Source organism: Carica papaya, chromosome 8 (assembly GCF_054855325.1).
Source record: "Carica papaya isolate Zhongbai chromosome 8, ASM5485532v1, whole genome shotgun sequence".
NCBI lineage: Eukaryota > Viridiplantae > Streptophyta > Magnoliopsida > Brassicales > Caricaceae > Carica > Carica papaya.
Genome location: NC_142316.1, coordinates 34628852 through 34652080, shown reverse-complemented (window position 1 = coordinate 34652080; position 23229 = coordinate 34628852). Strand labels below are relative to the sequence as shown.

The window sequence follows — 23229 nt, the reverse complement described above, 5'->3', positions numbered from 1 at the left end:
GCCAGAGCTGGGCCTAAAATTGTAAAATTTTGGGCTAGACCTGGGCCTTAAAAAGCACAATCTTGGACCAGAGCGAGCCCTTAAATAGTAAAATTTGGGGCCTAAAGCACTAAATATTGAGCCAGATCTGGGCCTAAAAGTAAAATCATGGGCCATAACTGGGCCTAAATACTAAAATATTGCCCAGAGCTGTGCCTAAAGTAGTACAATAATGGGCTGTGACGGGCCTTAATGCAAAAACATTGGGCCAGATCTGGGCCTAAATTAGTAAATTATTGGGCTTTAATTGGGCCTAATTCACTACAATTGTGCCAGATCTGGGCCCAAGAGAGTAAAATATTGGGCCAGATCTGGGCCTAAAATAGTACAATAATGGACTGTAACGGGCCTCAATACTAAAAATTGGGTCAGAGCTGGGACTTAAATAGTAAATTACTGTGCCCTAAGTGGGCCTAATATACTACAATTGGGCCAGAGCTGGGCCGAATAGAATAAAAAGGTGGTGCCAAACTGGGCCTGGAGACAAATCTTGGGCTACAAATGGGCTTAAAGCACTAAAATATTGGGTCAGAACTGAGCCTAAACTAGTAAAATATTGGGCTCTTAAATGGGCTTAAAATTGTATAATATTGGGCCCTTACTGGGCCTGAACTGAGAATCAACTAAAAATAACGAACGGAAAACGTTGATTAAAATAACTTTCAAGTCCCGAAGCCAGATGCAACGTTCGTCCTTGCCCTCTTTCGCCAACCATTGAACCGATCTCGAAATCTCTCTTCCCATATAAATCTCCCATCTTGAAATCAAATCTCCCTCTTTCTTGCTTTCTCTGAAAAATCCGAGCTTTTCCTCAGTAAATTCTTATTTCTGTACAGAAGTTTGGGCCAAAACCTGCGTGTCGAAATTCCGATGCTTGTTGAACATCTTGTCAACACATTGACCTGCTCGCGCCTTTCGGTTATTGTCCAATTCGCCGGAGAATTGGAGCTTATTTAACGGGGTTTTTTTAATCTTTCTCTCGCCTCGGTGACAGCAAGAGATCGTTTTTTATTGTTTCGGTTTTTCTTGGTATGGCCTATCAAGTTTCCGATAGTAGTGGTATGTTTGTGTTCATTGACATCGTTATCGTTTGTGAACAATGCATGCCAGTTTATCGATTAATGAATCTCTGTGCCAATTACTGCTATGACAATCTGGCGTTTAGAGTTTAGAGTGGGATGGAACGATTAGCGCATGAATTTTTCTTCGCGGTTCGATGTTGGGGCAGTTCGTGAATGAGGGTTTTGAGGGGTGGTGCGGGTAGGTCAGGGTTTAGGGTTTAGATTCTTCATTCTGTTGATACTCATCTTTGATGGAGTTTGAGTCGTTGAGTTGATAATATGCCTCAGTGAATAGTTTGTATGTTTACTTGGGGTTCCTCTCTTAGTGTTTGCATTAGGGTAATTTCAGAGAAATCGATGAGGGGCATGAGAGGGCTAGAAATTTAAATTTCATTTCAACAGAGCCATATCAGAAGAAATGGAGAATCTTCCATTTATTCATAGATTAAAAGGCTTCTAGATTTGAATAAGATACACTTTAACAACGTTTTTTTGTTACAAGGTCATTCTCTGGTTGCTATGGAGGATTTTGCAGAATTCATTTATTTGTTAATGGACTTGTAAATACTTTAAATGGGCGGCAGCCGTTTGGTGCCTTTATTTCAAAAAGAAAAACTAACAACATTTTACTTTCGTTGAACTTATTGAGTACAAACTGTGAAGTCCTTAATGCTCACAAGGTTCATTCCCACCCTTATAGCTGACTATTGTTTGTGGACCAAACAGAAAGAAACTGGCAACAGAAAGAGTGCACTTTCCGAATAATGTCTTGGAAGAGTTATTCAGGTGGATTACTAATTATTATGTCAGTTGGGATTTCAGCTAAGTGGCTCATATGCATTGAGAATTTGTCAAACCATTGAAATATAGGATAGAGTTCTGGAAGAAATGCCGTAAATTTTTGAACATGTGGTGATTAATATGCCAAATTGGTTTCTGAGACCTGCGTGGACCAATTACTTACTTTTGTTTTGCATTTCGGAGAAAAAGGAAAACTCTAGGACTAAATTTGGTCTCAGTTGTGTTTCCTGTTCTATGAAGGCCAAAAATAGTTCATCTGTTGGATAGCAAGACGAAATTGAGCTTGAACTTTTCTTGTGTTACTTTTCGGGGTGACTTGTTGGCTAATTAGTACAATCAAGAGCCTTTTGGGGATAGTTATTCGCATGCCCGATCAAATTAACATCGACAAATCTCTGTCTTATGTCGACCTTGTGTTTATTTGTGTTTTCCAGACATCAGAATTTGAGTTACATGTCATATAAAGAGTAAAAAGTTAATTGCAATGATAGTAATTAGCTTGAGCATGAATCTGGTAGGAGATCAATATAAAGCCTTAAAAAGAATAGAATCTAGATCAAATTTACTGTCATTGGCTGCAAGATTTTATGATAATCATGCACATTTCTATATAAATAAATGTAGGTACTGATGATGATCTCCCTCCCTCACATCAAAATAGAGTTCCAAGAGGTGTTCATGTTGCAGGAAATGGAAGGTCTGTTCTAAGTTCTAACCCATATTCTAGGATGCACGTCGATATGGAGGCTCAAATTCACCAACTTGAACAGGAAGCTTACTGTGCTGTATTGCGTGCTTTTAAAGCTCAGTCTGATGCCATTACTTGGGTACTCACATGTGCTTTATTCCTATTTCTTCTTGGTTGTAGATGTCACATTTCATTTTCATCTGTTTATGACTCTGGTATGTGGACCCTTCTTCAGGAGAAGGAAAGCTTGATCACAGAACTCAGAAAAGAACTGAGAGTATCAGATGATGAACACAGAGAACTGCTGAACAAGGTCCATGGAGATGATATCATTCGAAGGATAAGGTCTGAATGCATACCGAATATTAAATCTAGGAATATTTATATTGACATGCAAGGAATCTTTTTTTTTCCTTTTAATTTTCTTTTTTGATTGGTTCTTTTTGGAAACTTCTGTCAGGGACTGGAGACAGGGAGGTGGACAACAAGTTGCACGACTTAGCACATCTCAACCTGTTCATGATATATTACCCAGTCCTAACATTTCAGCATCCCGCAAGAAACAAAAGACATCATCAGTATGTTCTCTGCTTTGACCTTCATCTGGAAGCGAAAAAAATAAAAAAGAACAATAAAAAAATAAAGAAAGAAAAAAATTACTGATCAAGTAATTTAATTTTTGCTCTTGAATATAAAAAGATTGTAAATAAGTCATTTTCCTTACTTTTTATTTTCATCGGCCCTCTGCATTATCTGACTTGTTTGTGCAATCCAATCAATGCAGTATGCCTCTGCAGGTTCTGCTGGAAATAGACAATTCACTAACCGGATGTCATCAGGTGCCACTTTGGCAAATGAACCTGCTGAAAGAACAAGGGCTGATCGACTAATTGGAAGAAAAGTGTGGACAAGATGGCCTGAAGATAACCACTTCTATGAGGCCGTCATTACTGAATACAATGCTGATGATGTACGCTTAAGGCTTTAAAAGTCTCCCATATGTCTATTTTTGGAATGAGTGGTTAGAATATTTTCAAAACCATGCTAATAGATTCATGGTCCAATATGCCTCTGGCTTGTGGCAACTTCTATGAGGTTGTCATTATTGAACACGGAGCTGATGATGTATGTGTGTTCAATGTTTAAAAGTTGCCTGTGTGTCTCTTTTTTGATTATGTGTTCTGATTTTTTTAAATCTCATGGTGAACGGATTTTGTTGCTAAATATGCCCTGGCTTGACATAAATGCTTTTAGTAGCCTTTTCTTCTTATTTTTATGGTGGCTAATTGTGTTTTCTTAGTTCCTATCCAGTTAATTCGTACCAGGGTATGAGTTGAGCTTTCTTTATTTTGATCATAATAGCAAGCTTTTTATATTCTTGCAACTTTTATTGGATACGAAGCTCTGCTGTTAGTTAATTTCCCACCAATTTCCCCTTTAAATTAGTCCACTGAAAATTTTTGCAAGGCCCAGCTTAGTGTTTCTAAATATGTGGCACTTTGCAATTAATTGTTTTATAATACTGTAGCATTTTAAATATTTACCAAAAGATTTATTCAGTGATCCTCAGAAGATTTTGTTTGTTTTCAGGGTCGACATGCTCTGGTTTATGATATAGGCACTGCAAATGAGACCTGGGAATGGGTTGATCTCAAGGAGGTATATCTCCTAGTTTCTTTACTTACAGCGCTAACTTATAGGGTTAAGTATATAATTGATTCTAAAATCTTGAAACACTGGATTTCTTGAAAATGTGTGATAATAATCCTTAATTTTTAAAAGTCTATGCTGTTGTCTTTCTCATTTTTGTGAGGAAAAGCAGAATTTTCTAAACATGGACTTTGGGAATGCCACCCACACAAAATCGTTTACAAGTCAGCAAGGCAAAAATCTGAGGTTCCTTATGCCCTCTCAATTAGTGGAAGGGTGAGCTTTTTTAGCAAAATATTCAAGCTCTTGATCAAAGATTTCTAACTCTAGTAAAAAGAAAGCAACTGCCAAAAAACTCAAAGAAAAGCCTGAATGAAGGATAGCAGCATTTGCCTACCCTTTCCAACTCTGAAGCCATTCTATGCCTCAATCTCATCTGCCACTATCTAGCCATTACTCAGGAGATATGGATCCCATAAGCATCTAGTCTTTGAACACCAAAGAAGGATATGGTCGGGGATTTATTTTCTCAACTAGCAAAAAAAGGGCAGCCATTAACAATGAATTTTGTCCCTCTTTGGTTAGGAGTTTTTTTTCATGGAACCTCTCAAGGGAAAATAGAAAACTGTTCTGGGAAAAGCTTTGCTCTTCCAAAACTACCTCAAGGAAATCCAAAGGCATCCTCATTCTGGGACAATAAGTTGTTGTTTGAAACTTTTAGTAAAAAAACGTTCCGCCTTTAGGTAGTGTCCATGCTGCATAGCGCCTACCCTGCATCTAGCCAAGAGGATGGAAAAGCAAGGGAGTAATTGTCTTTTTCTTTAGGTTCTGAATCAAGTTTCTAGTGTCATTTCATTTATTTATTTATTTTAATATCTTTACAGAAGATTAAGTGAAAAATAACAAAATAGTGGCTCATCATTCAAAGAACAAGAAAAAAGACAGACAGCCAAATTTTTACTTAACATGTTACAGAATCATGTATTTTCACTGGGACCTAGCTCAAGCAAATCAGGCTCCTTTCTGGAGCTTACCACAACTAGATTTCCTTCAACAGGCCCACTACCGAACCTTGATCTCGTCCAAAGATTGGCCGCCATCATTTCTATAGTCAATTGCAGGCCTTAGCATCTTAGATTGAAGTGTAATGTTAGGGTCCAATGCACATTTAGCCCTGCTGGCTGACATATATTCACCTGTCTCTTCTGGTTTGTTCCTCTCTGTTTTTTGCTCTTTTAATCTTCAAGATTGCCTCTCACTAATTTTACTTATTTCTGACCCTAGAACATTACAAAGGCTCATTTTCCATTGCCTACGTACACACTTATATCAGAATACATCTCTCAAAGAGTAAAATTTTTGAAAAACACTGTTGGAACTTCTTAAACGGCGAAACTAAATATTAGGCCTTCTCTAGATCTTTTCAGGTACAGGCTTTCTTTAGTTGTAAAAGAACTACTTTGAACTTTTATTTTCTAACTCGATATAGATTCATGGACAAAAACAAATAATAGTTTTTGAAATAAAAACTAAGGGTGAAAAATAATGTTGACAAATGATATTAGTCTGAAACAGACAGAACCATAATGTCTAGATTTTCAAAATGATAGAAGGGAATTATTTGAGCCCCCAAACATCTGGATAGAGAACAAAAATTTGTAGGGAAAAAATTGAAATCCTTTTTCCTTCTTGATTGAAATGCTCCTAAAGGGAAATGGCAAGAGGTTAATTTGATAGCCCATTTATTATCTTTGAGCAACAAGATCATCCAGAACAATAAAAATCATTGTGATCTCCTGTCCTATTCACATACTCTGCTGATTTCCTCTAGCCATTTGCCATTGTTAGTGTTGTCACTTGGGTCCAAATATGGCTATGATGTTCTTAAGGAGATTGACACTATTGCTTTCCAATTTACTTCGGGGAATGAATTGCTTTTTAAGGGGTGTGAACTAGTCATGAGACAGACAATGTTGACATCTCACTGATTGCAGATTTCTCCAGAGGATATTAGATGGGATGGTGAAGACCCTGCAATATCCTATCGAGGAGGGCACGGTGGGCCAGGCCATGGAAGCAAGAAAGCTTTTAGCCGGGGCACTCCAGTACCAGGTCCTGGGAGAGGGAGAGGTTCCACAAAGAGTCAGTTTAAAAAGGACGTCCAATCAACACAGAATGGTGGTGGAAGGAAATTGTCGGATGATATTGAATTATTAAACACGGAGACTCTGGTGAAAGAGGTGTGTGTTGAGCACTCAGCACAGTTAATGTAGTACAAAAACATGTTTACTGATGTTTTCTCATATAAATTATCAGGTGGAAAGGGTTTTTGATGCGAGTCATCCAGATCCCCGTGAGCTTGAGAATGCAAAGAAGATGCTTAAGGTAAGATCCTGAATGTATGCTCTTCTTCTTAAAAAAGTAATAATTTCTTTTCTGTTGTTTATAACACCATAAATGTAATCCATTATATCGTATCATGTTGCAGGAACATGAACAGGCATTAGTTGATGCCATTGCAAGACTTGCAGATGCATCTGATGGTGAAAGTGGTAATAAATACATATGGAAATAATAAATTCCTTTTGCAGGTTTTTTGTTGTACATACAAAATTTTTTTTCTCACTCGAAGTAGAACAATGTAGAACCCATCTAAATTGCAGCGAGCAGTTCATTTTAAGTTGCATATTCCATTCAATTGTCTCCGTGAATATTAAGATTTAACTGCGCGGGGCATTTATATGATGACATTTCAAGTTATGAACTATAAACCTGTGATTGTTATACGATGGAAGATCTGGAAATAATTTTAGGTAAGTATAGTTCAGAGCACACCGACATGGTGTCTGGCATATTGACAATGGTAAAGCCACTGCATAGGCGTATGTGTATGAACAACATGAATTTCATTATTTTCTGTATGTTGCTACAAGTTTCTGTCACTAACAAATATTTAAGGTAACTAAATTCATCAAGCTAATCTTGTACAGTTTCTTTTCCTATTTTTGCGTAAAAGCAGATGGAGAACCACCTTTTTCAGTTGCATTACCAATGGATCAGGAATGACAATGGAGAAACCAGTTTGGCATGGTGGAGGTCATCTGGTTTTATCAGAAAGTTGGGGATGGTCAAGGGAACTGCTGATGATTTTCTTAGGAATGGCCTATTACACATCTGATATCCAGCCAGCTGGTCCTGCTGTTCCGGTTGCCATTTGCTTTCCCTTTCTTCTATGTCATTCTCGAATTATTCTTGGATGTCGGCTTCTTTCCCTCTGCAGACAGAGAATGCTCATATTTATGATGTAACAGTTTGCTCACGCACATGGAAAAGATGTTCTTTTGATTTTTCCGTAAGACAACAGGAGCTAGGTCATCTAGGACTGATGTAAAACTTATTCTCGGTAGATTCTCTAACAATGTAAAGATTTCAGTTTTGTGGCAGTACAATGGCTGTGTTTGGTTTGTATGCATATGGATTAGAGGCGTTCTTCTCCAAGGATGAGCCCTTACATATCTTTATATTTTTATTTGAAATAACAATTCCTGCAAATCAAAGAGAAAGAAATTAGGTCATTCGGGACAAATGATATACAAAGGGGAGCAAACTATATTAGCAAACTTCAGCAGTAACTCCAACCTTTGAATTGATTACTACTACAAAAATTAATTCATGCATTGATATAGCAAAAACCTAAAACGTGCAGATAAAGAAATTATGTATCCTGATCCATTGGTAATGCAACTGAAAAAGGCGGTTCTCCATCTGCTTTTAGGCAAAAATAAGAAAAGAAACTGTTTGATGAATTTAATTACCTTCCAAGTTGTTAGTTATTATGACAGAAGCTTGCAGCAATGTATAGAAAATAATGAATTCATTTTGTGCATAGACATAAGCCTATGCAATGGCTTTACCATTGTCAATATGACAGTCACCATGTCGATTTGCAGTGAACTTTACTTTCCTGAAATTATTTCCAGATCGTCCATAGTATAACCACAAATATCATCATCCCAGGATAAATGCCTCGCATAGTTCAAATTTAATATTCATGGAGACAATTGAATGGAATATGCAGATGACAATGAATTGCTAGCTGCAACTTAGATGGGTTCTACATTGTTCTACTTCGACTGAGAAAAGATTTTGTATGTACAACAAAAAATCTGCAAAAGGAATTTACTATTTCCATATGTATTTATTACCACTTTCACCATCAGATGCATCTGCAAGCCTTGCAATGGCATCAACTGATGCCTGTTCATGTTCTCGCAACATAATATGATATAATAGATTACCTTAATGGTGTTGTAAATAACAGAAATGAAATTATTACTTTTTTTAGAAAAAAGCATACATTCAGAATCTTACCTTAAGCATCTTCTTTGCATTCTCAAGCTCACGGGAATCTGGATGACTCGTGTCAATTACCCTTTCCACCTGATAGAGATCATACGAGAAACATCAGTAAACATGTTTTTATATTACATTCACTGTGCAGTGAAAACTTATTCTTGGTAGATTGTCTAGCAATGTAAAGATTTCAGTTTTGGGTGGTACAACGGCCATGTTTGGTTTGGATGCATATGGATTAGACGCCTTCTTCTCCAAGGATTAGGATTTACATTCTTTATATTTTTATTTGAGATACAATTCCTGCAAATCAAAGAGAAAGAGAATAGGTCATTCAGGACAATGATATGCAAAAGGAAGCAAACTATATTAGCAAATTTCAGCAGCAACTCCAACCTTTGAATTAATTACTACTACAAACTATAGTTCATGCATTGATATAACAAAAACCTTCAATCTAATAAGGATTTTATCCAGGCTGGTCTCCTTCCACCTACAATAAGAGAACTTTAAACACATTCACCACCAGCCTTCAGCTATGTCCAGTTATTTTCTGCTTATATTCTCATTCAAGTCTTATTCTCACATGGCTTAGTAGACAAACTGGACTCATCAACAAGAACCTTCAATCTAACCCTCACAATCAATTAAATACAAAATTATCTCAGAAAAAAAAATCTAATAGACTCATTCAGAACTGAAGATGAGTGCTTAACTGATAGGATTACATTAAAGCATGTACTGTTTTCTCTAAACTTAAGATGTTCATTAACTCTTGTATTAGTTAAAGTAAGTTGTTTGAGGGTATAATTTAACAGGAAACTTGTGAATTCCAGCTAAGGCATTTATTGGAAAGAATGTACTAATACAGTATGCCTGCGCCTGGACACACGGGTAAGATTCATTTTGAAAATACAGGTGATGTTACGTAGACACATGGGTAAACTACAACTCAATACAAACAGATCCACTAACTAGACAAATAAAGAGTTAGTTCGTGCTTCACATCAACAAATGAAGGATGTAAGGCGAGATTTACAAGTCCTAAAACTAAAATAACTGCACATAAAAGGAAGAAAAACGCATCTCGCCTTAAAGTCCTAAAACTAAAACAAGTTCACATAGAAGGAAGAAAAACACATCTATTACCAATTTGCAGTTAGATATTCGTCCTGCAAGGATGAAAACCTGAAATTGAAGCAAAAGAATTCCAAGCCAGTACTGGTCCTTCTTGAAGAAGCAAGTGTGCCACATGTTCTACGAAACTAGATAAAAAGATTTCGGTCTAATGCTTCCCCATGAAAATGGTAAAAATACACAGTAGGTACCTTATTTGCAACTAATTGTGGAAGTCAACTCCCGACTAATCCACATAGCAAAGGGCCAGCTAAAAAAAAAGCCAGAAATGGCCAGTCTTAAATCAAGGAAGCAATATCAAAGAGCTAAAGCTCTAAAAGTACCAATCCTTGAACCCAGCAACCTTGAGATAAATGTTTATACTCACTCAAAAGGCAGCAAATAAGGATCGGTAGATGAAAGTTTTCTATATATCAAACTCCAAAACAGCCAGTCTCAACTCTCTTAACAAGGAGTCTGCACCAATATCAAAGAGCTGGAGTTTTTCTGTACATATGACTCATTAGTTAAAAGTACTTCCGTAAAAGCTTAGCTACCATATTATCCAGCCTGAGAGATATTAGTCCAGCATGGTAAGGACGTAGTTTCTGCGACTAGATGATGAATGACAACCCAAGTATGCTCCCAGACAACCAATATATGAATCCATAAACTAGTCCCATTAAAATGATTCTTATCTCCAAAGCAATCCTCAAGAGGCTTGCTAACAATTCATCAATTGCTAATAAATAATTAACAATCTGCTATAGCATCTCCTAAATGTGTATGGTAAACCTTCCAGATCTGCTTGTTTCAGAAGCCCGATCTGAAATTATCAATGAATAAATTGCCAACTTATTCCTCTTAATCTTACAGGACACTATCGACATAGTTTTTTACATCAATAGATTAAAAACAAAAAGAACTATCAAAACCTCAGTTCATTAAACCTCGAGCAAACAGAAACAATACCTAAAGAAGCATCAAAACCAAAATTGATCCAAGAGCAAAGAGAACAACATCTAAGAAGCATCAAAACCAGTCAATACAAATAATTAAAAAGAAAAATCCATCAGACATCTTTGATAATAAAAAGGATCAATAACAAAAGCACCTAAGAAAAGGGCAGCAAAATTAGAAACCTAGGAATCAAGCCATGCACAAAAACGAATGATCAAATAGCAAAATCAAGCAATCAAAAGATATCAACACATACATATAGATATACAAGTATTTACCTGCTATCAAGAGAATCTGTGTACCAGACGAGTTTTCGAGAGACCTATCTGCAGAAACACCTTGAATTTGGAAAGAGCCAGCGAGAAGCACCCTCCATGGATCTATCCATAACCTCTGAAGGTCATCGGCGGACAGAATAACCTTGACACCATCTATTAATGCAGCAAAATTTTGCTTTTGTTGCGGTTGTTGGAGAGGTGGATTTGATTCTGAAACTCTCTTGCTTGGAAAGCGACGCCATTGGCGGATTGTATTTTGTACGTGATTCAATGGAATCCGTTGTTGTCATGATAAGGGAGAAGGTTAGAGAGAGAGAGACAGAGAGAGAGAGAGAGAGAGAGGCGTTGAAATAGTGGAGAGATGAATTGAGGCTGTGAAAAGAGAAAAAAGAAACAGAAACGGATATTTTACGAGGGAGGAGAATTATGACGTATTTTGGAGAAATGGTGTCCCACCGCTACTGTTTTATTGTAAAAGAACAAAAAAAGAAAAAGGTTCTTATAATGCTTAACAAACTCTCAATATTTTTTAAAAAAAAAATAAAATAAAATGTTAAAAATGACGTAATAAATTACGTTTCTATCTTTCTTCTCCATATTGAACTAAAATTTTTGTGCTCCCCTTAAACTTCACAAATTTAAAAATTTGTTCCTAGTCTTTAATTCAACGTAACTTAAATTTAATTTATTAATATATTATATTAAATTTCGTCATAATCGTATTTATTTAAGTAGAGTAGTCATAATTTATATATTTTAATTATTTAAGTTTTCAGATTTACAAAGTAAGCCAGGGATATGTTTCCTTTATATAGAATATAAGTAGCTTTTATCTCAAGCAATGCAAGTGGCTTCACAGAAATTTTTATGTATATATGTATATGTATGTGTGTGTGTGTATATATATATATATATTGTAGTTTCCCATTTTAAAAGCTTGTTTGGGTTCCCACAAGCAGTGGTTAAAACTTGGAAGACAAAAGGAAATATCTATCTATTTTAACTTGTGTTGTGATGGGCACAAGTCAATTCTCAGCTCCACAGGAGAGAATGAAAGAGAAGGAGACCTGAAATTAGAAGCAAAATCTAACCCAATCTAAACCGAGGTAATATTACAAAACTACAGGCCACATATTTTTTCAATACAAAATAATCATATAATCATCAGGCAATTACCTCCTAGACCGTTTCTTTAAATGTCCCGAAGAACCTGCCTCTGTTTCACCACCTTCCCTACCTCGCTTACCCGCCATTGCAGCAGGAGTTGAGGCTGCCGCGGCTGCTCTCTTCGGCGGCCTTCCAATGCTTTTCTTTGTCGAGCTTCCGTTCTCCTTCACGCTCTTCCCGATCGATGAGTTGCGCGGTGTTTGATTTTTTCTCGAATCCCCTTTACTATTGCCATTGCCGTTGTTGTTTTTCTTCTGCTCACCTCCTACTTTACCTTTATCAGAACTTGCAGCAGAGCTACTCAATAATGAGGCGTTATGGGGTGAACCGCTCTGTTTCATTCTGTTCAAGAAATTTGCAGCACTTTGCTTCTTTGTGTTGGAAGTTACATTGTTCTTCTTGTCTTTTTCCGCCTTTTTAGACTCTGAGCTTTCGTTGGAAGACCCTCCTTTGCTTGAAGATACAATGTTGGTGTTTATATCTGCCTGCTTCTTTGTTTTCACGCTGTTCTTGACGTTGTTGTTGGGTTGTTTGGTGTTGGCAGAAGATCTTTCTCTCGTTCTTTTCCTTGTCACACGAGGCTCTTCAGTTTTCCAGTCGAGGACAAGCTTCTCATCCAACAATGGGACTGTTTGAGATCTTTTCTTGTCCGGTCCTGAAGATGATGTTGATGCCTTGGCGGTGATTGAGCTTCGTTTTCGACAAGCGATAATGGGGACTGAGATTCTTGGCTTCAGAACTAGGGGATGTGATGGTTCTGTATCTGGGTTTAGAGGTTTTGCTTCTGGGGAGATTTGTTCTTTTGAGGATGAAGTCGATTTGGGAATCTTGAGAGGGATTTCTTTTAAAACAAGCTTTCTAAGCTCCACAGCAGCTTTAAATTCTGAGCATCTCTTGTCATAGAACAGAATAGCATTGCTGAAGAGAAGCAGCAAATCGCGGAAGAACTTGATGTTGCAGCCTGAATATGAATCTTGTTCGACGCGGATTCGAATTGTTTCGAGGTCTAAGTGTTGGCGAATTAAATCTTTGTACTTGGGTGTTTCCTGCGGCAGGCAAATTTTCCAAAACCATAGATCATAATTACCTCATGGAGAATAAACATGCACAAATTACTTTCATGTTTTGCCATATTCCAAAAACAAGCATCAAAACACAAATATGCAGCGTCGCATATAACACCAGCTGGTTGTTAAGATGCATAAGAGCCTGAAGAGACCACTTACAAATTGTAAAAGAGAAAGCAAGTACACATGCAGAAAATAAAAAAAAATCCAAGATAATATTTAGAGATAAATTATACTCTTACAATATAATATATTTATACCGAACAAAAGTAAAAACTAACTCTAATACATAATATATAATATATTTTTAGCTTGGTTGGAGTTGTTGCTACTTGATTGTAGATTGCATATAAATATTTTTTTGTATACAAGAATATATCCTGACTTCGCTATAAATAAGAGTTGAATTATTTTTATATTAAACTATGACTTAAATAAACGCAGAATCAAATTGAATTTGATGATACTGCGTATTATTTCAGGAATCAAAATTTAGGTACAGGGTACAGAGTACACCATGCCACCTTAAACACATGACCCCCTTTTTACTGAAGAAGGAAATGGCCACGTGTATCAGACATGACCTCCACAAATTTCCAAGTTTTTTTTTTTTTAATTGCTGGTCATACCTACCACCCCCTGGTGGATGATTTTTTTTTTTCCTATTCCACAAAATCAAGTGGAAAATAAAAGCCTAAGAGGGTAGATATGTAAATAACAAAAAAAATTTGGGGGGAGGGGGGCGGGGGACCCACTAATTTCCATTCTATCTGTCATCTATGGCCATGATTAAAGAACCTTTGCAGTCAACATGCACCATCATTTACGGACGACCATACGATCCATACCCTGCACCAGCGAGGAGCCTAAAAATACCCACAATTGGAATTTCCTTTTTTTTTTTTTTAATTCTTAATGAAAAATACTACTAATGGGTTTATTCACGTAACGTTCAGAGCCCAAATGTCCCGACTACAGAAATCAACCATTATGACACGGTAACTGTTTATCGTAAAGGTCACCGCCACCTAATAATTCGGAGCCACGTCAGCACCGAATTGGATCTATAACGCTGACGGTGATATTTCAACTCACCCACGTAGCACCCAATAAAAACTCCTTTTTTTTTTTGTGTTTGTTAAAAATATTTAAATAAAATTAAAATTTAAAAAAAAAATGGAGATTTTCATTTTGTTTACCTGGCTTTCGAGCCGGCGCTCGAAGATGGAGCCAAACTTGTGCGACCGGAGGATCTCGAGGAAATCAACCAACGGCTTAGATTCAACAGATACCCGCTTGATGGCGGGAGATTGATCCTCGCTGTCCGGTTCGACCGGTTCTTTGCCTTTCTTCTCCTTCCTCGCTAAGCTAGCCGAGCTCTGCACGTCACTACCCTCTCCTCCTCCTCCTTCCCCACCACTGAGCGACTCGGCCACCGAGTCAAAGAACTCATTTGACTCACCAGCTTCTCTCTCCGGATCAACTCTTTCCAAGTTTTCCGCCGATTCTTTCGCCATACTGTTACAGCTACCGTTGTAGGAATCCTCCCCGAGTATCCCGCCGTTTCCAGCCGTCCGGCTCGGTTCTTTTACGGGATCGACCGGTTCCCGTCCTTTTTCGGCCTCTTCCTGACCGGTTCCGCGCTTCTTGCCTTTCGGATCTGTCGAGTTGGATGCATTCATGGACCGGTTCTCCGGGTCTGATTCGGCACCGGAAACGACTTCGCCGGCGACGGTCTCCGGTGGACAATCTATTTCTTTCTTTTCTTCATTTGATAACTCAACGGCCTTTTCCAGATCCGATCTCTCTGTTCCTTTCTCCTTCTCCCTCAAGCTACGTTCCCTCTCCTCTTCCAGACTCTTGACCTTCAATTGCAAAGACCTATACAATATAACAGAAGATGTTGTAAACTCCTGAAAAAGTGATGAACTAAAACAGATTTCCTAAAATGATATTTCAACAAAAACTTATTATGTTTATTATGTATGTACACGATGGAAAGATCATAACGTTCAACTTCGCGTCTGAGTTCAGCGACACGGAGCTGTCTCAACTCCTCGAGCCAAGGAACGTTTCCAATCTCAGTGGTGGCTTTATCATCGTCGCCGATCGGAGCGTTGTCGTTTCTGGCGAAGCGGCTCCTTAGGTCGATGTATTTCTGTTTACACGAAAGAGGGGTTAGAGAAGAGAGCGTTGAGCTCCGCTTCTGAACTTCCATGGCTACAGAGTCCCAGCTGTCGGCGCCGTACCGATGAACGGCGCAAGCCAGCAGAAGCTCTTCCCATGTTCCCCATGTTTGTTTCTCGGAAACGTTATCTGGCTTAGCCATGAAAATTGTTTACTCACGGTTCATTCATTATCTTTCTCCTCTAAATTTTTCTCTGCAATTCGTTCGTTTCCTAGGACTCGTCTTCCCTCTGTATTTATAATTTCATTTACATAAATAAGATATATACGTGAATATATATATATATATATATATATACACACACACACACAGATTTTACTTTTTCCGGCTCGGCTTATATTAGGGGCACTGATCTCTAGGGTTTTGTTCGAGTGCAACGGGGACTCCTATTTATGTTTTTAAATTACTAATTTACCCTATCATTATACGAATTATTCTGTTATATATAAAATAACAATTCCCAATTTTCTCTATAAAAAAATCCCAAATTTAATCCTTATTTTTAAAAATAATTTTAAATAAAATATTAAAATTTCACTTTAAATCTTTACTCTCATAAATAATAATTCAATAAATAAATAATTTAAAAAAATAAAAACTTCAATAAATTCATCAATTATATTTTTTAAATGTATCTGTAACGTAATTATAATTTTTATATATAAATAAAAAATTAAAAAATAAAATAAAATTTTCACATTAAATAATAAGAACAAAAATTAACTTAGAAAAATTTTAAAAATAAGTCTAGTTAAAGTAATTATTTTCAAATATTTTATAATATCTAACTCATAAATAAAACACATTTAAGTAATTATTTTTATATGTATATTATTTTATGTCAAAAACAATTTATCAATAAATAAATATAAGAAAAATTACCGATTTTTTTATATATTATTAAATAATTGAATTTTAATTACTAATCTTAAATCTTTAAAAAATTGTTTAATTTTCAATAGTAAATTTAATATACTTTCTAATAAGATTATCTTTTTAATATAACTAAATCTCATATATACGTAGTACATTTTAAATATTTTTAAAATATATTTTTTGATAATTTTAGTTAGATTTGTAACTAGAATATCTATTTTTAACATAAATATATTTATTTTTATTTTATGTTACTAATAAATATTGATTAAGTTATTGTTAAAATAGATATAACGAATATTTTTACATTAAAAAATATTATAAATTAAAGATAAGATACGAATTTAAATTTGTAATCGATTAATAATTAATAAGGAAAAAATATATTTTGTACTATATCAAGTTTAAGTTTAAGTAAATTACTTATAGAAATTTTAATTAGTGAAAAAAAATTAAAAATACAATAGACACTGTTTTACCTTTTCACTATTGAAAAAGGATAAGTATTCCCCGTAGGAAAGTGCATGCTCTTTTTTTTTTTTACCCTTTTCTTCCATAATGGCTTTTGCATCGTAACTAAAAAGAATAATTGTAATAGGACGAAATACTCGGTGAGTTTTTTTTTTTTAAATAGTATGTATTAAATATATTATTTTATTTTTACTAACAGATTCGAATTCGTAATTATAGATTATAATATACGATATCTTGTAACACTTATTATACGAGAGTATATCGATTAATATTAAATTTAAAATTTGTAATTTCAGATAAAATCATGATATCCTTTTTTATCAGATCTAATTTATTAATATATTAAATTAGATTATATTTCAACAAATATATTATATTTTTAATAAAATAAACATTGTGTCATGTACATTTATAACATATTTATAATCTTCGATTTATTGAAATTAAAATTTTAATTCATTAATATTTATAAAATTATAATGATCAAATTATATTATATTTTTTAAAAAAATTATTATATTTTTAAACCAAACAAACATTACCCAGAACGAACTCACGACATAATTTTATTTTTCAAAGAAAAAATGAATTACTAGGAACAAGTCACCAAACAAAGCCTTATTATTATTAATGTAAGCAATTTACAATATGCATTACCCACATGTATGAAATGAGATTAATTGAAGTGATTAAGGAAAACGATACTGTATTTAAATTACTACCAAAACTAGAACTCACAAAACTGAGAATTTCCATTTTAAATCAAACCGAACAGGACAACTAAACCAGCTGTTACAGATTCATTTCGACAAATTCAAGCTCCGGTAGCATCCTTCAGCGCCTTCATCAACTCCTCACTCACGTCTCCCTCTGCTGGCTTCGAATCCATATCCGACACCGTTTTAAATCTCTTCTCACTGTTTTTCACGTCGGGTTTGGATTTATTTCCGCTTCTCTCGGGTTTCCGATACCTCGGCGGACTGGAATCACCGGTCAACGATGCTGACTTCCGGTCGGTGATTTCTTGATGGAGCTCCTCCACGGCTTTCCTTAACAACCCATTCTCGGCTTGCAAAACAGCCAGCTGACGGTTCATCATCAAGCAAGCCTCGGCCACGCCAGCATTGCCCGAACCCGATTCCGGACCCGCATTATTTCTACTTTTGGATCGATTAGAATCGGGACCGTCCACGTGTTCGATCCCGATTTTGTTCATAACCAGGAAGGGGATTTTCCTAAACGAGAACCCGGCTGTCGGATCGTAGCTCTTCATCTCCGCCGGAACCCTAACTCCCCACCGGAAATTCACCACCGCGCGTTCCTTAACCGGCAGCGCCGTCCTCGCTGCCATCTCCACGCCAGAGAATAACCCTGCGATGTCTCCGGCCGACGTTGATGGCAAGACGATAATCTTCTTAGCAGCCGAGAAGCTCCCTATTCCTCCTCCGCCATTGACGGCCGGCGACTCCACAACCTCAATCGCCGAATCGTCGTCTGCGACGGCACCCTTCATGGACCTCGCCTTCCTATCAAAGACTGAGGAGTGCGACTTTTTAATCGAAAAATCACCGAACTGAGGCTTGAAATGGAGCATGAAGGTAGGGTTTGCCCTGCCAAGGAGGTTGAACTCGGCGCTCATGAGCATGGAGCTGGAAAACGGCGATCCAAAAGATCCTGTCCCGGTTTTGACAACGAGGGAGAAAGGGTTCCGTGTGTCATTAGGCCGGTAGGCGATTTTGATCGAGGGTCCAGACTCGAAGAAAGTAGCGAGATTAAGAGTGAGCTCCTTGGATTCTCCGGCGACGATCCCAGATTGGAAGGGGAACCCCAATATATTAAGCGGCACTTTAGCTCTAAACAGAGGCTTCTGCTCTTCACGGAACTTCAAAGAAGCTTTCATCTTCTTCACCAACGAAACGTTTCTGACTTGAATCTCTTGAGATTTAAACTAGAAATTGGGCTGATTTATATAAATTTCATCTGATCATATGTTTTTGGTTTGAGAGGGAGAAAATTATGAATTTAGCGGAGATTCCGCCAAAATAATTCAGCTGGATTTGGGGGAATTCAGAGTTTCAGTGTCTTGTTTAGAGGTTTTTGTTTTGCTAATCAAGTATTGCCCTTGGTTTTTCAGAAAACGGCAAAAAGGGTGTCTTGGTTTTATTGTAATTCTAGAAAAAACGAGGGGTATGAATTTATGGTTGGGGTGTAGATTAACCGGTTAACTTTGTGCGCCAGGTGGGCGACCCTCCAGCCATTAAAATAAATATTTTGTTTTTTTTTGTGAAATTCGAAATTTAAAAATTGAAAATTTCTGAATTTTGCGGACTCCTAACTGACGAGTTCACTTGGTGGCTTGATAATTGATTAACTCACCTGTGAGTCATCTAACATATAAGACAGCCTATCAGCCGTCGACATGTTTCAGACATGAAGTCCCTCGAGTTCATGGATCACAGCCGTCCGTTTGTATGAATCAGCAGTGGATCTCTCTCTCAAAAGAACAAAAAAAAGGAAAAAGAAAAATATTCAAACTTCAACAGCACCGATCTCTGTGCTACTAAATGTACATTTAGCAAATCTTGAATTCCCTTCTCAAAAACTCACTGCCCAAATTTGAATTTTAGGGTTTATTTACTTCCAACTCCTAAATTCAAAAAGAGAATTTCTTCTAGGGTTTTTTTTTTTTTTCGGTTCCTCCAACTCCTTGATTCATCTTTGTTTCGCTCCTTCACCATTCTTTTTTCTAGAATAACGTTGAGGAAAATGAAAAGAAACCGGAGACCCGTCGTCAAACATGTAAAGAGCGAATGCGTTGGTACTAGCAGTAGCAACCCTGACAACAATTCAGGGCGCGATGCCGGTGAAGATGGAAGAGCTACAAGCGATTCCTGCAATGAGAGTGTTGCCGATCGTAGAGTTCTTCGGTCTCGCTATCTTGCCCTCAAGACTCTTATTCTTGGTAGTTTAATTTGTTTTATTTCTTTGTTGTCAGCCTTAGTCTTTTGGATTGTCTTTTTGCCTTCGTTATTCGTCTATGGATTTAGTGGTGGAAATGAGCGATTTGCGTTCTGAATGTTGAACATTTTGTTCTGAATTAGGATTTTAAGTTCTGAATGTTGAACATTTTGTTTTGTTTCTTTTTTGTTTAATTCATTTTTAGTTCATGAGAAATAGACTACTGCAGTTGGTTGAGTACCCCTGATAAAAATGTTTAAGTTAACATTAGTTTGATAAAATAATTGTTCCAGCAACATTTGAAGTTTGAAGGTTTTCCTTGTTAATTGATTGTGCAGATAAAAGAGAAGAAATCGTAAGAGAAGATAAGTTTGACTCAATCTTTAACGAAGTGGAGAGCTTACACCAGCTAGGTATTGAATTATATGATCATTTTCTAACACGATTATTATAGTCAATATTTTTCTTCTTGTTTTCCTTTTTGTTTTTAGTTTCCTTTTCTCTTTACATTGCATGTAACATTCGAAACCTGCGAAATTTTTGCAACATGTATGTAATTACTGATCTTAGAGGTAGCTTTAGTAAGTACTTAGTTGAATGTTGAATTGTCATCAGAAAAGTTGTAAAAGGAGGGAAGTGGATATGGTGGATTGCAGATTCTGTTGTTCCCCCCCTTTTTTCTTGCTACGGTTGTGGCATCCACTTAGAATAAATGCTTTTTCTTTGTTTTTTGTTTCTTCATGCCTCACTTTGGAGACCTGTTCTCTCGACTTGAGAGAAGATAATTTTCGGCTTTTGTTCTTTCATTTTATATTTCTTATTTTCTATATGACTCTATTCAAGTCGGTACCAGCTATCATAAATGGGCAAATTTTGCCTTGTTGTCTTAATATTACGTTTTGTTCATGTTGTTTCATTCTATGTACCTGGGTTTTTCTTCTGATGCAAGAAGATTTTAGAGCTCACTCTGATTTTATATAACCAATCTACGTCTATATCTTCAGTACAGAAACCAAGGGAACAGGTTGCAGATGCAGAGGCCCTCTTGGACATTACAAACACGTTGGTAACTTCTGTCAAGGCACAAAACAATGAAGGGATAACTGTTCCGGATTTTGTTTCTTGTCTTCTTAGAGACTTTGGGCAAAATGGTGGACCAAGCAGTAGCGCAGAGAACGGAAGGACCCTAATAGATTGGAGAAGTATTGGAGTTGTTGTCTCACATGCTTTTAGGAGTAGCCCTGGATGCAGTACCATGTAATGGCTGTGAAACTAATCTCTTTCCGTTACATTTTTGCATATTATCTGTATTTAGATGCATTTATTCTTTAGATTTTTCAAATAAATATTTGATTGTCAACGTAACTCCTTCAGGATTGGGCCTATGGATATTGAAGTAAAGCAACGAAAGTCTGTGCGGAGAAAACACGTGAAACCCACAGAAAGTTCTCGCCCTGCAGAGGTAAGAGTTGCTTATTCAATCTGCGTAATTTCTTTCTTAGAAGAATAGCAGAATCTATCAATGATTTTCAGTGAATAGTCTCATGTTAGAGTTCGTAATTCACTAACTTTTCCCCAATCCTGTCTATGAAATATTGGTATACATTTTGATGGTTGTGTACCTTGGTTTTAGGTCAAGGTAAAGTTACTTTCTGTCTTAGCGTGTAAAAACTTCTTTACCTGAATTTCCCTTGTCCATTTTTTATCCACAATTTTGTTTTTTATCTGCTTGGAAATCTAGTTCTAGGAGCATTATATTTAATCAACTGTAGTAAAATGTATATATCTGGATTAATTAGTTATTTTAACTTATTAGTATTATCAATATTTTTTGGGTTTTCTCTCACCTTTAGTTAAGTTTCAATTTTAAGTTTTAATATTTACATTGGCTATACGTAAATTTGTGCAGGTTGATGAGACTGTCACAGAGAAGAGGTCAGATACCGACAGAAATATGGCAATCATGTTTGATATTTTAAGGAAGAACAAGAGAGTTAGACTTGAAAATTTACTCTTGAATAGAAATTCTTTTGCACAAACGGTAGAAAATTTATTTGCCCTATCATTTTTGGTCAAGGATGGGCGTGCCGAAATAAAGGTGGATGACAAGGGCGGTCATTTAGTTTGTAAGATCCTTTTCAACCTCACTCCCATTTCTTTTCAAGCTCAGACAATTTTCTAAAATTATTTTCCGCATCCAAATGTCAGTGCCGAGGAATGCTCCTGGCGCCAGTGTTGTTGCATCTGGAGAAGTTGCTTATAGCCATTTCATCTTCAGATTTGATTTCAAGGACTGGAAGGTAAATGGATAAGATGCTTAGTAAAATATATATTTTTTTTCTCAGTTTACGCTTTCCCCAAAAGAGTTGCTATTAAACAATACGTAACTAATATCTCGTTAAATTTTAACACAGATGTTGGCCATAATAAGCAAACGGGCTATTATTTTATAACTTCCCGTGATTGTTTTGGTGAATTCTGCTGGATTTTTGGAACTTACTCTTTTGTACTGCTGTGAATTTGCTTTCCATATGTCCCGCTAAACACGAGGAAAACTTTGTTGAATTTACAGTTGATGACATCTTATGTTAAAACTGGTGAGGAGCTCATGCCACATCGGAATCAGGTAGGCATATCAAGCCAATGTCAAGCAGATCATCGGAATCAGGTAGGCATATCGAGTCAATGTCAAGCAGATTCAGTATGTCAGGTATCTGATGAAACAGCTCCCACAACACCAATCAGAAAGTTAACCAGGAACCGAGGCTTGGTTTTGCAGGAAAAATTGGTGGTAGAGAACTCACCTGAGAATGACAATACTGAAAGAACTGCTGCTATTCGAAAAGGGAAGCGTAAGATTGTCTGAGATTTTCTGACTTTTACAGAATTTGGATTGGTTCAAAAGTTAGTCAATTTCCTGTTAGAGTTGTGTATGCTATAGGATTTGTATAGGCATCCGTAGGGAATCTTTTCTAGTATACATCCACATATTTTTACTTGAGATACTAGACACTGTGTGTTCCCATTTCTAATATCTAATTGGAGAAGGGAGGATAGATGTCAAAGGGGGAAGCCAAGAAGGAAATGAGACCTGACGTACCTTTCGAACAGGTGGTGACGATAGGAACATGGCATTGCTCCTTTCTTGTTGGTTTCCTGCCGAGATGTATAGTATATTCGGTTGTGTGAAATAGCAATCCTTGAAATGATGTCTGCCTTCCGTTGTTACCCAAGTTTTCCAGAAAAATTAATCTAATTGTTGATATCCGATTGTAGTTTGATAATTTTTTTTTTTTAAGGATTATGTAAATTTTCTTGTCATATGTCAAAATGCTGCATTTTGAGCTTCTTTATTCTCATCACCATTGAACTTTCACTGAATCATGGGAGCTCAGAAATAGGATTATAACCGGCAGATACTCATTTGTTTTTTTTTTTTTTTTAATTTATGTAACTTGAAATTTTTGTATGTTCGCGTTGATACTATGCTAACAGTTTTCTCTCAGAACAAAAAAAAAAGATGATTTTATATAAAATGATAATCATAAAATTA

General features: G+C 36.4%; 4 protein-coding genes and 1 long non-coding RNA gene across 23 annotated transcripts; 2 read left to right on the top strand and 3 right to left on the bottom strand.

Annotated features, from left to right (window-relative positions):
- The first annotated feature begins 699 nt into the window (after nt 1–699).
- Nucleotides 700–7711, top strand: LOC110811672 (protein EMSY-LIKE 1). 4 transcript variants are annotated; one of them, XM_088209256.1, is made up of 10 exons: nt 700–1098; nt 2526–2728; nt 2825–2934; nt 3050–3167; nt 3374–3559; nt 4180–4248; nt 6234–6479; nt 6556–6624; nt 6728–6788; nt 7259–7711. In XM_088209256.1, exons 1-10 carry the CDS (start codon nt 1071–1073, stop codon nt 7303–7305), a joined length of 1137 nt encoding a protein of 378 aa, XP_088065382.1. In that variant the 5' UTR covers nt 700–1070; the 3' UTR covers nt 7306–7711. The 4 variants fall into 4 exon arrangements, with proteins under 4 accessions (XP_088065382.1, XP_088065380.1, XP_088065383.1 ...); XM_088209254.1 differs by having other exon boundaries at nt 6728–6791; nt 7256–7711; XM_088209257.1 differs by having other exon boundaries at nt 701–1068; nt 6728–6791; nt 7256–7711.
- On the bottom strand, nt 2525–3449 carry LOC148252823 (uncharacterized). Its single transcript, XR_015813884.1, has 2 exons — nt 3314–3449; nt 2525–3192 (listed from the first exon to the last, which is right to left on the bottom strand). It is a non-coding gene; the product is annotated as an uncharacterized LOC148252823 (long non-coding RNA).
- On the bottom strand, nt 7127–15612 carry LOC110811673 (uncharacterized). 15 transcript variants are annotated; one of them, XM_088209242.1, is made up of 9 exons: nt 15172–15612; nt 14380–15061; nt 10947–13159; nt 10097–10215; nt 9921–9979; nt 9742–9857; nt 8800–8895; nt 8611–8679; nt 7127–7784 (listed from the first exon to the last, which is right to left on the bottom strand). In XM_088209242.1, the coding sequence occupies exons 1-3, from the start codon at nt 15507–15509 to the stop codon at nt 12119–12121; spliced, it is 2061 nt and encodes a 686-aa protein (XP_088065368.1). In that variant the 5' UTR covers nt 15510–15612; the 3' UTR covers nt 7127–7784; nt 8611–8679; nt 8800–8895; nt 9742–9857; nt 9921–9979; nt 10097–10215; nt 10947–12118. The 15 variants fall into 15 exon arrangements, with proteins under 15 accessions (XP_088065368.1, XP_088065375.1, XP_088065370.1 ...); XM_088209249.1 differs by having other exon boundaries at nt 8803–8895; XM_088209244.1 differs by having other exon boundaries at nt 9781–9857.
- Nucleotides 15613–17321: 1709 nt separating this feature from the next.
- On the bottom strand, nt 17322–18949 carry LOC110811741 (uncharacterized). The gene has a single exon (XM_022038303.2). The coding sequence runs from the start codon at nt 18616–18618 to the stop codon at nt 17533–17535; it is 1086 nt and encodes a 361-aa protein (XP_021893995.2). The 5' UTR covers nt 18619–18949; the 3' UTR covers nt 17322–17532.
- A 155-nt stretch (nt 18950–19104) lies between these two features.
- LOC110811740 (non-structural maintenance of chromosomes element 4 homolog A-like) lies at nt 19105–23023 on the top strand. Of its 2 annotated transcripts, XM_022038302.2 has the most exons (8): nt 19105–19680; nt 20015–20089; nt 20681–20933; nt 21051–21138; nt 21586–21802; nt 21885–21976; nt 22249–22344; nt 22456–23023. In XM_022038302.2, the coding sequence occupies exons 1-8, from the start codon at nt 19485–19487 to the stop codon at nt 22540–22542; spliced, it is 1104 nt and encodes a 367-aa protein (XP_021893994.2). In that variant the 5' UTR covers nt 19105–19484; the 3' UTR covers nt 22543–23023. The 2 variants fall into 2 exon arrangements, with proteins under 2 accessions (XP_021893994.2, XP_021893993.2); XM_022038301.2 differs by having other exon boundaries at nt 22249–23023.
- The last annotated feature ends 206 nt before the right edge of the window (nt 23024–23229 follow it).

Coding starts and splice junctions, on each gene's coding strand:
- LOC110811672 (XM_088209254.1), top strand. CDS start 1,071: ATGGCCTATCAAGTTTCCGATAGTAGTG. Junction 2,729..2,824: donor AGTCTGATGCCATTACTTGG/GTACTCACATGT, acceptor ACCCTTCTTCAG/GAGAAGGAAAGCTTGATCAC. Junction 6,625..6,727: donor ATGCAAAGAAGATGCTTAAG/GTAAGATCCTGA, acceptor ATCATGTTGCAG/GAACATGAACAGGCATTAGT.
- LOC110811673 (XM_088209239.1), bottom strand. CDS start 15,509: ATGGCTAAGCCAGATAACGTTTCCGAGAAACAAACATGGGGAACATGG. Junction 15,062..15,171: donor CGTTATGATCTTTCCATCGT/GTACATACATAA, acceptor TATATTGTATAG/GTCTTTGCAATTGAAGGTCA. Junction 13,160..14,379: donor AGCGCCGGCTCGAAAGCCAG/GTAAACAAAATG, acceptor TGCCTGCCGCAG/GAAACACCCAAGTACAAAGA.
- LOC110811741 (XM_022038303.2), bottom strand. CDS start 18,618: ATGAAAGCTTCTTTGAAGTTCCGTGAAGAGCAGAAGCCTCTGTTTAGA.
- LOC110811740 (XM_022038301.2), top strand. CDS start 19,485: ATGAAAAGAAACCGGAGACCCGTCGTCAAACATGTAAAGAGCGAATGC. Junction 19,681..20,014: donor CCTCAAGACTCTTATTCTTG/GTAGTTTAATTT, acceptor TTGATTGTGCAG/ATAAAAGAGAAGAAATCGTA. Junction 21,803..21,884: donor CAAGGGCGGTCATTTAGTTT/GTAAGATCCTTT, acceptor TCCAAATGTCAG/TGCCGAGGAATGCTCCTGGC.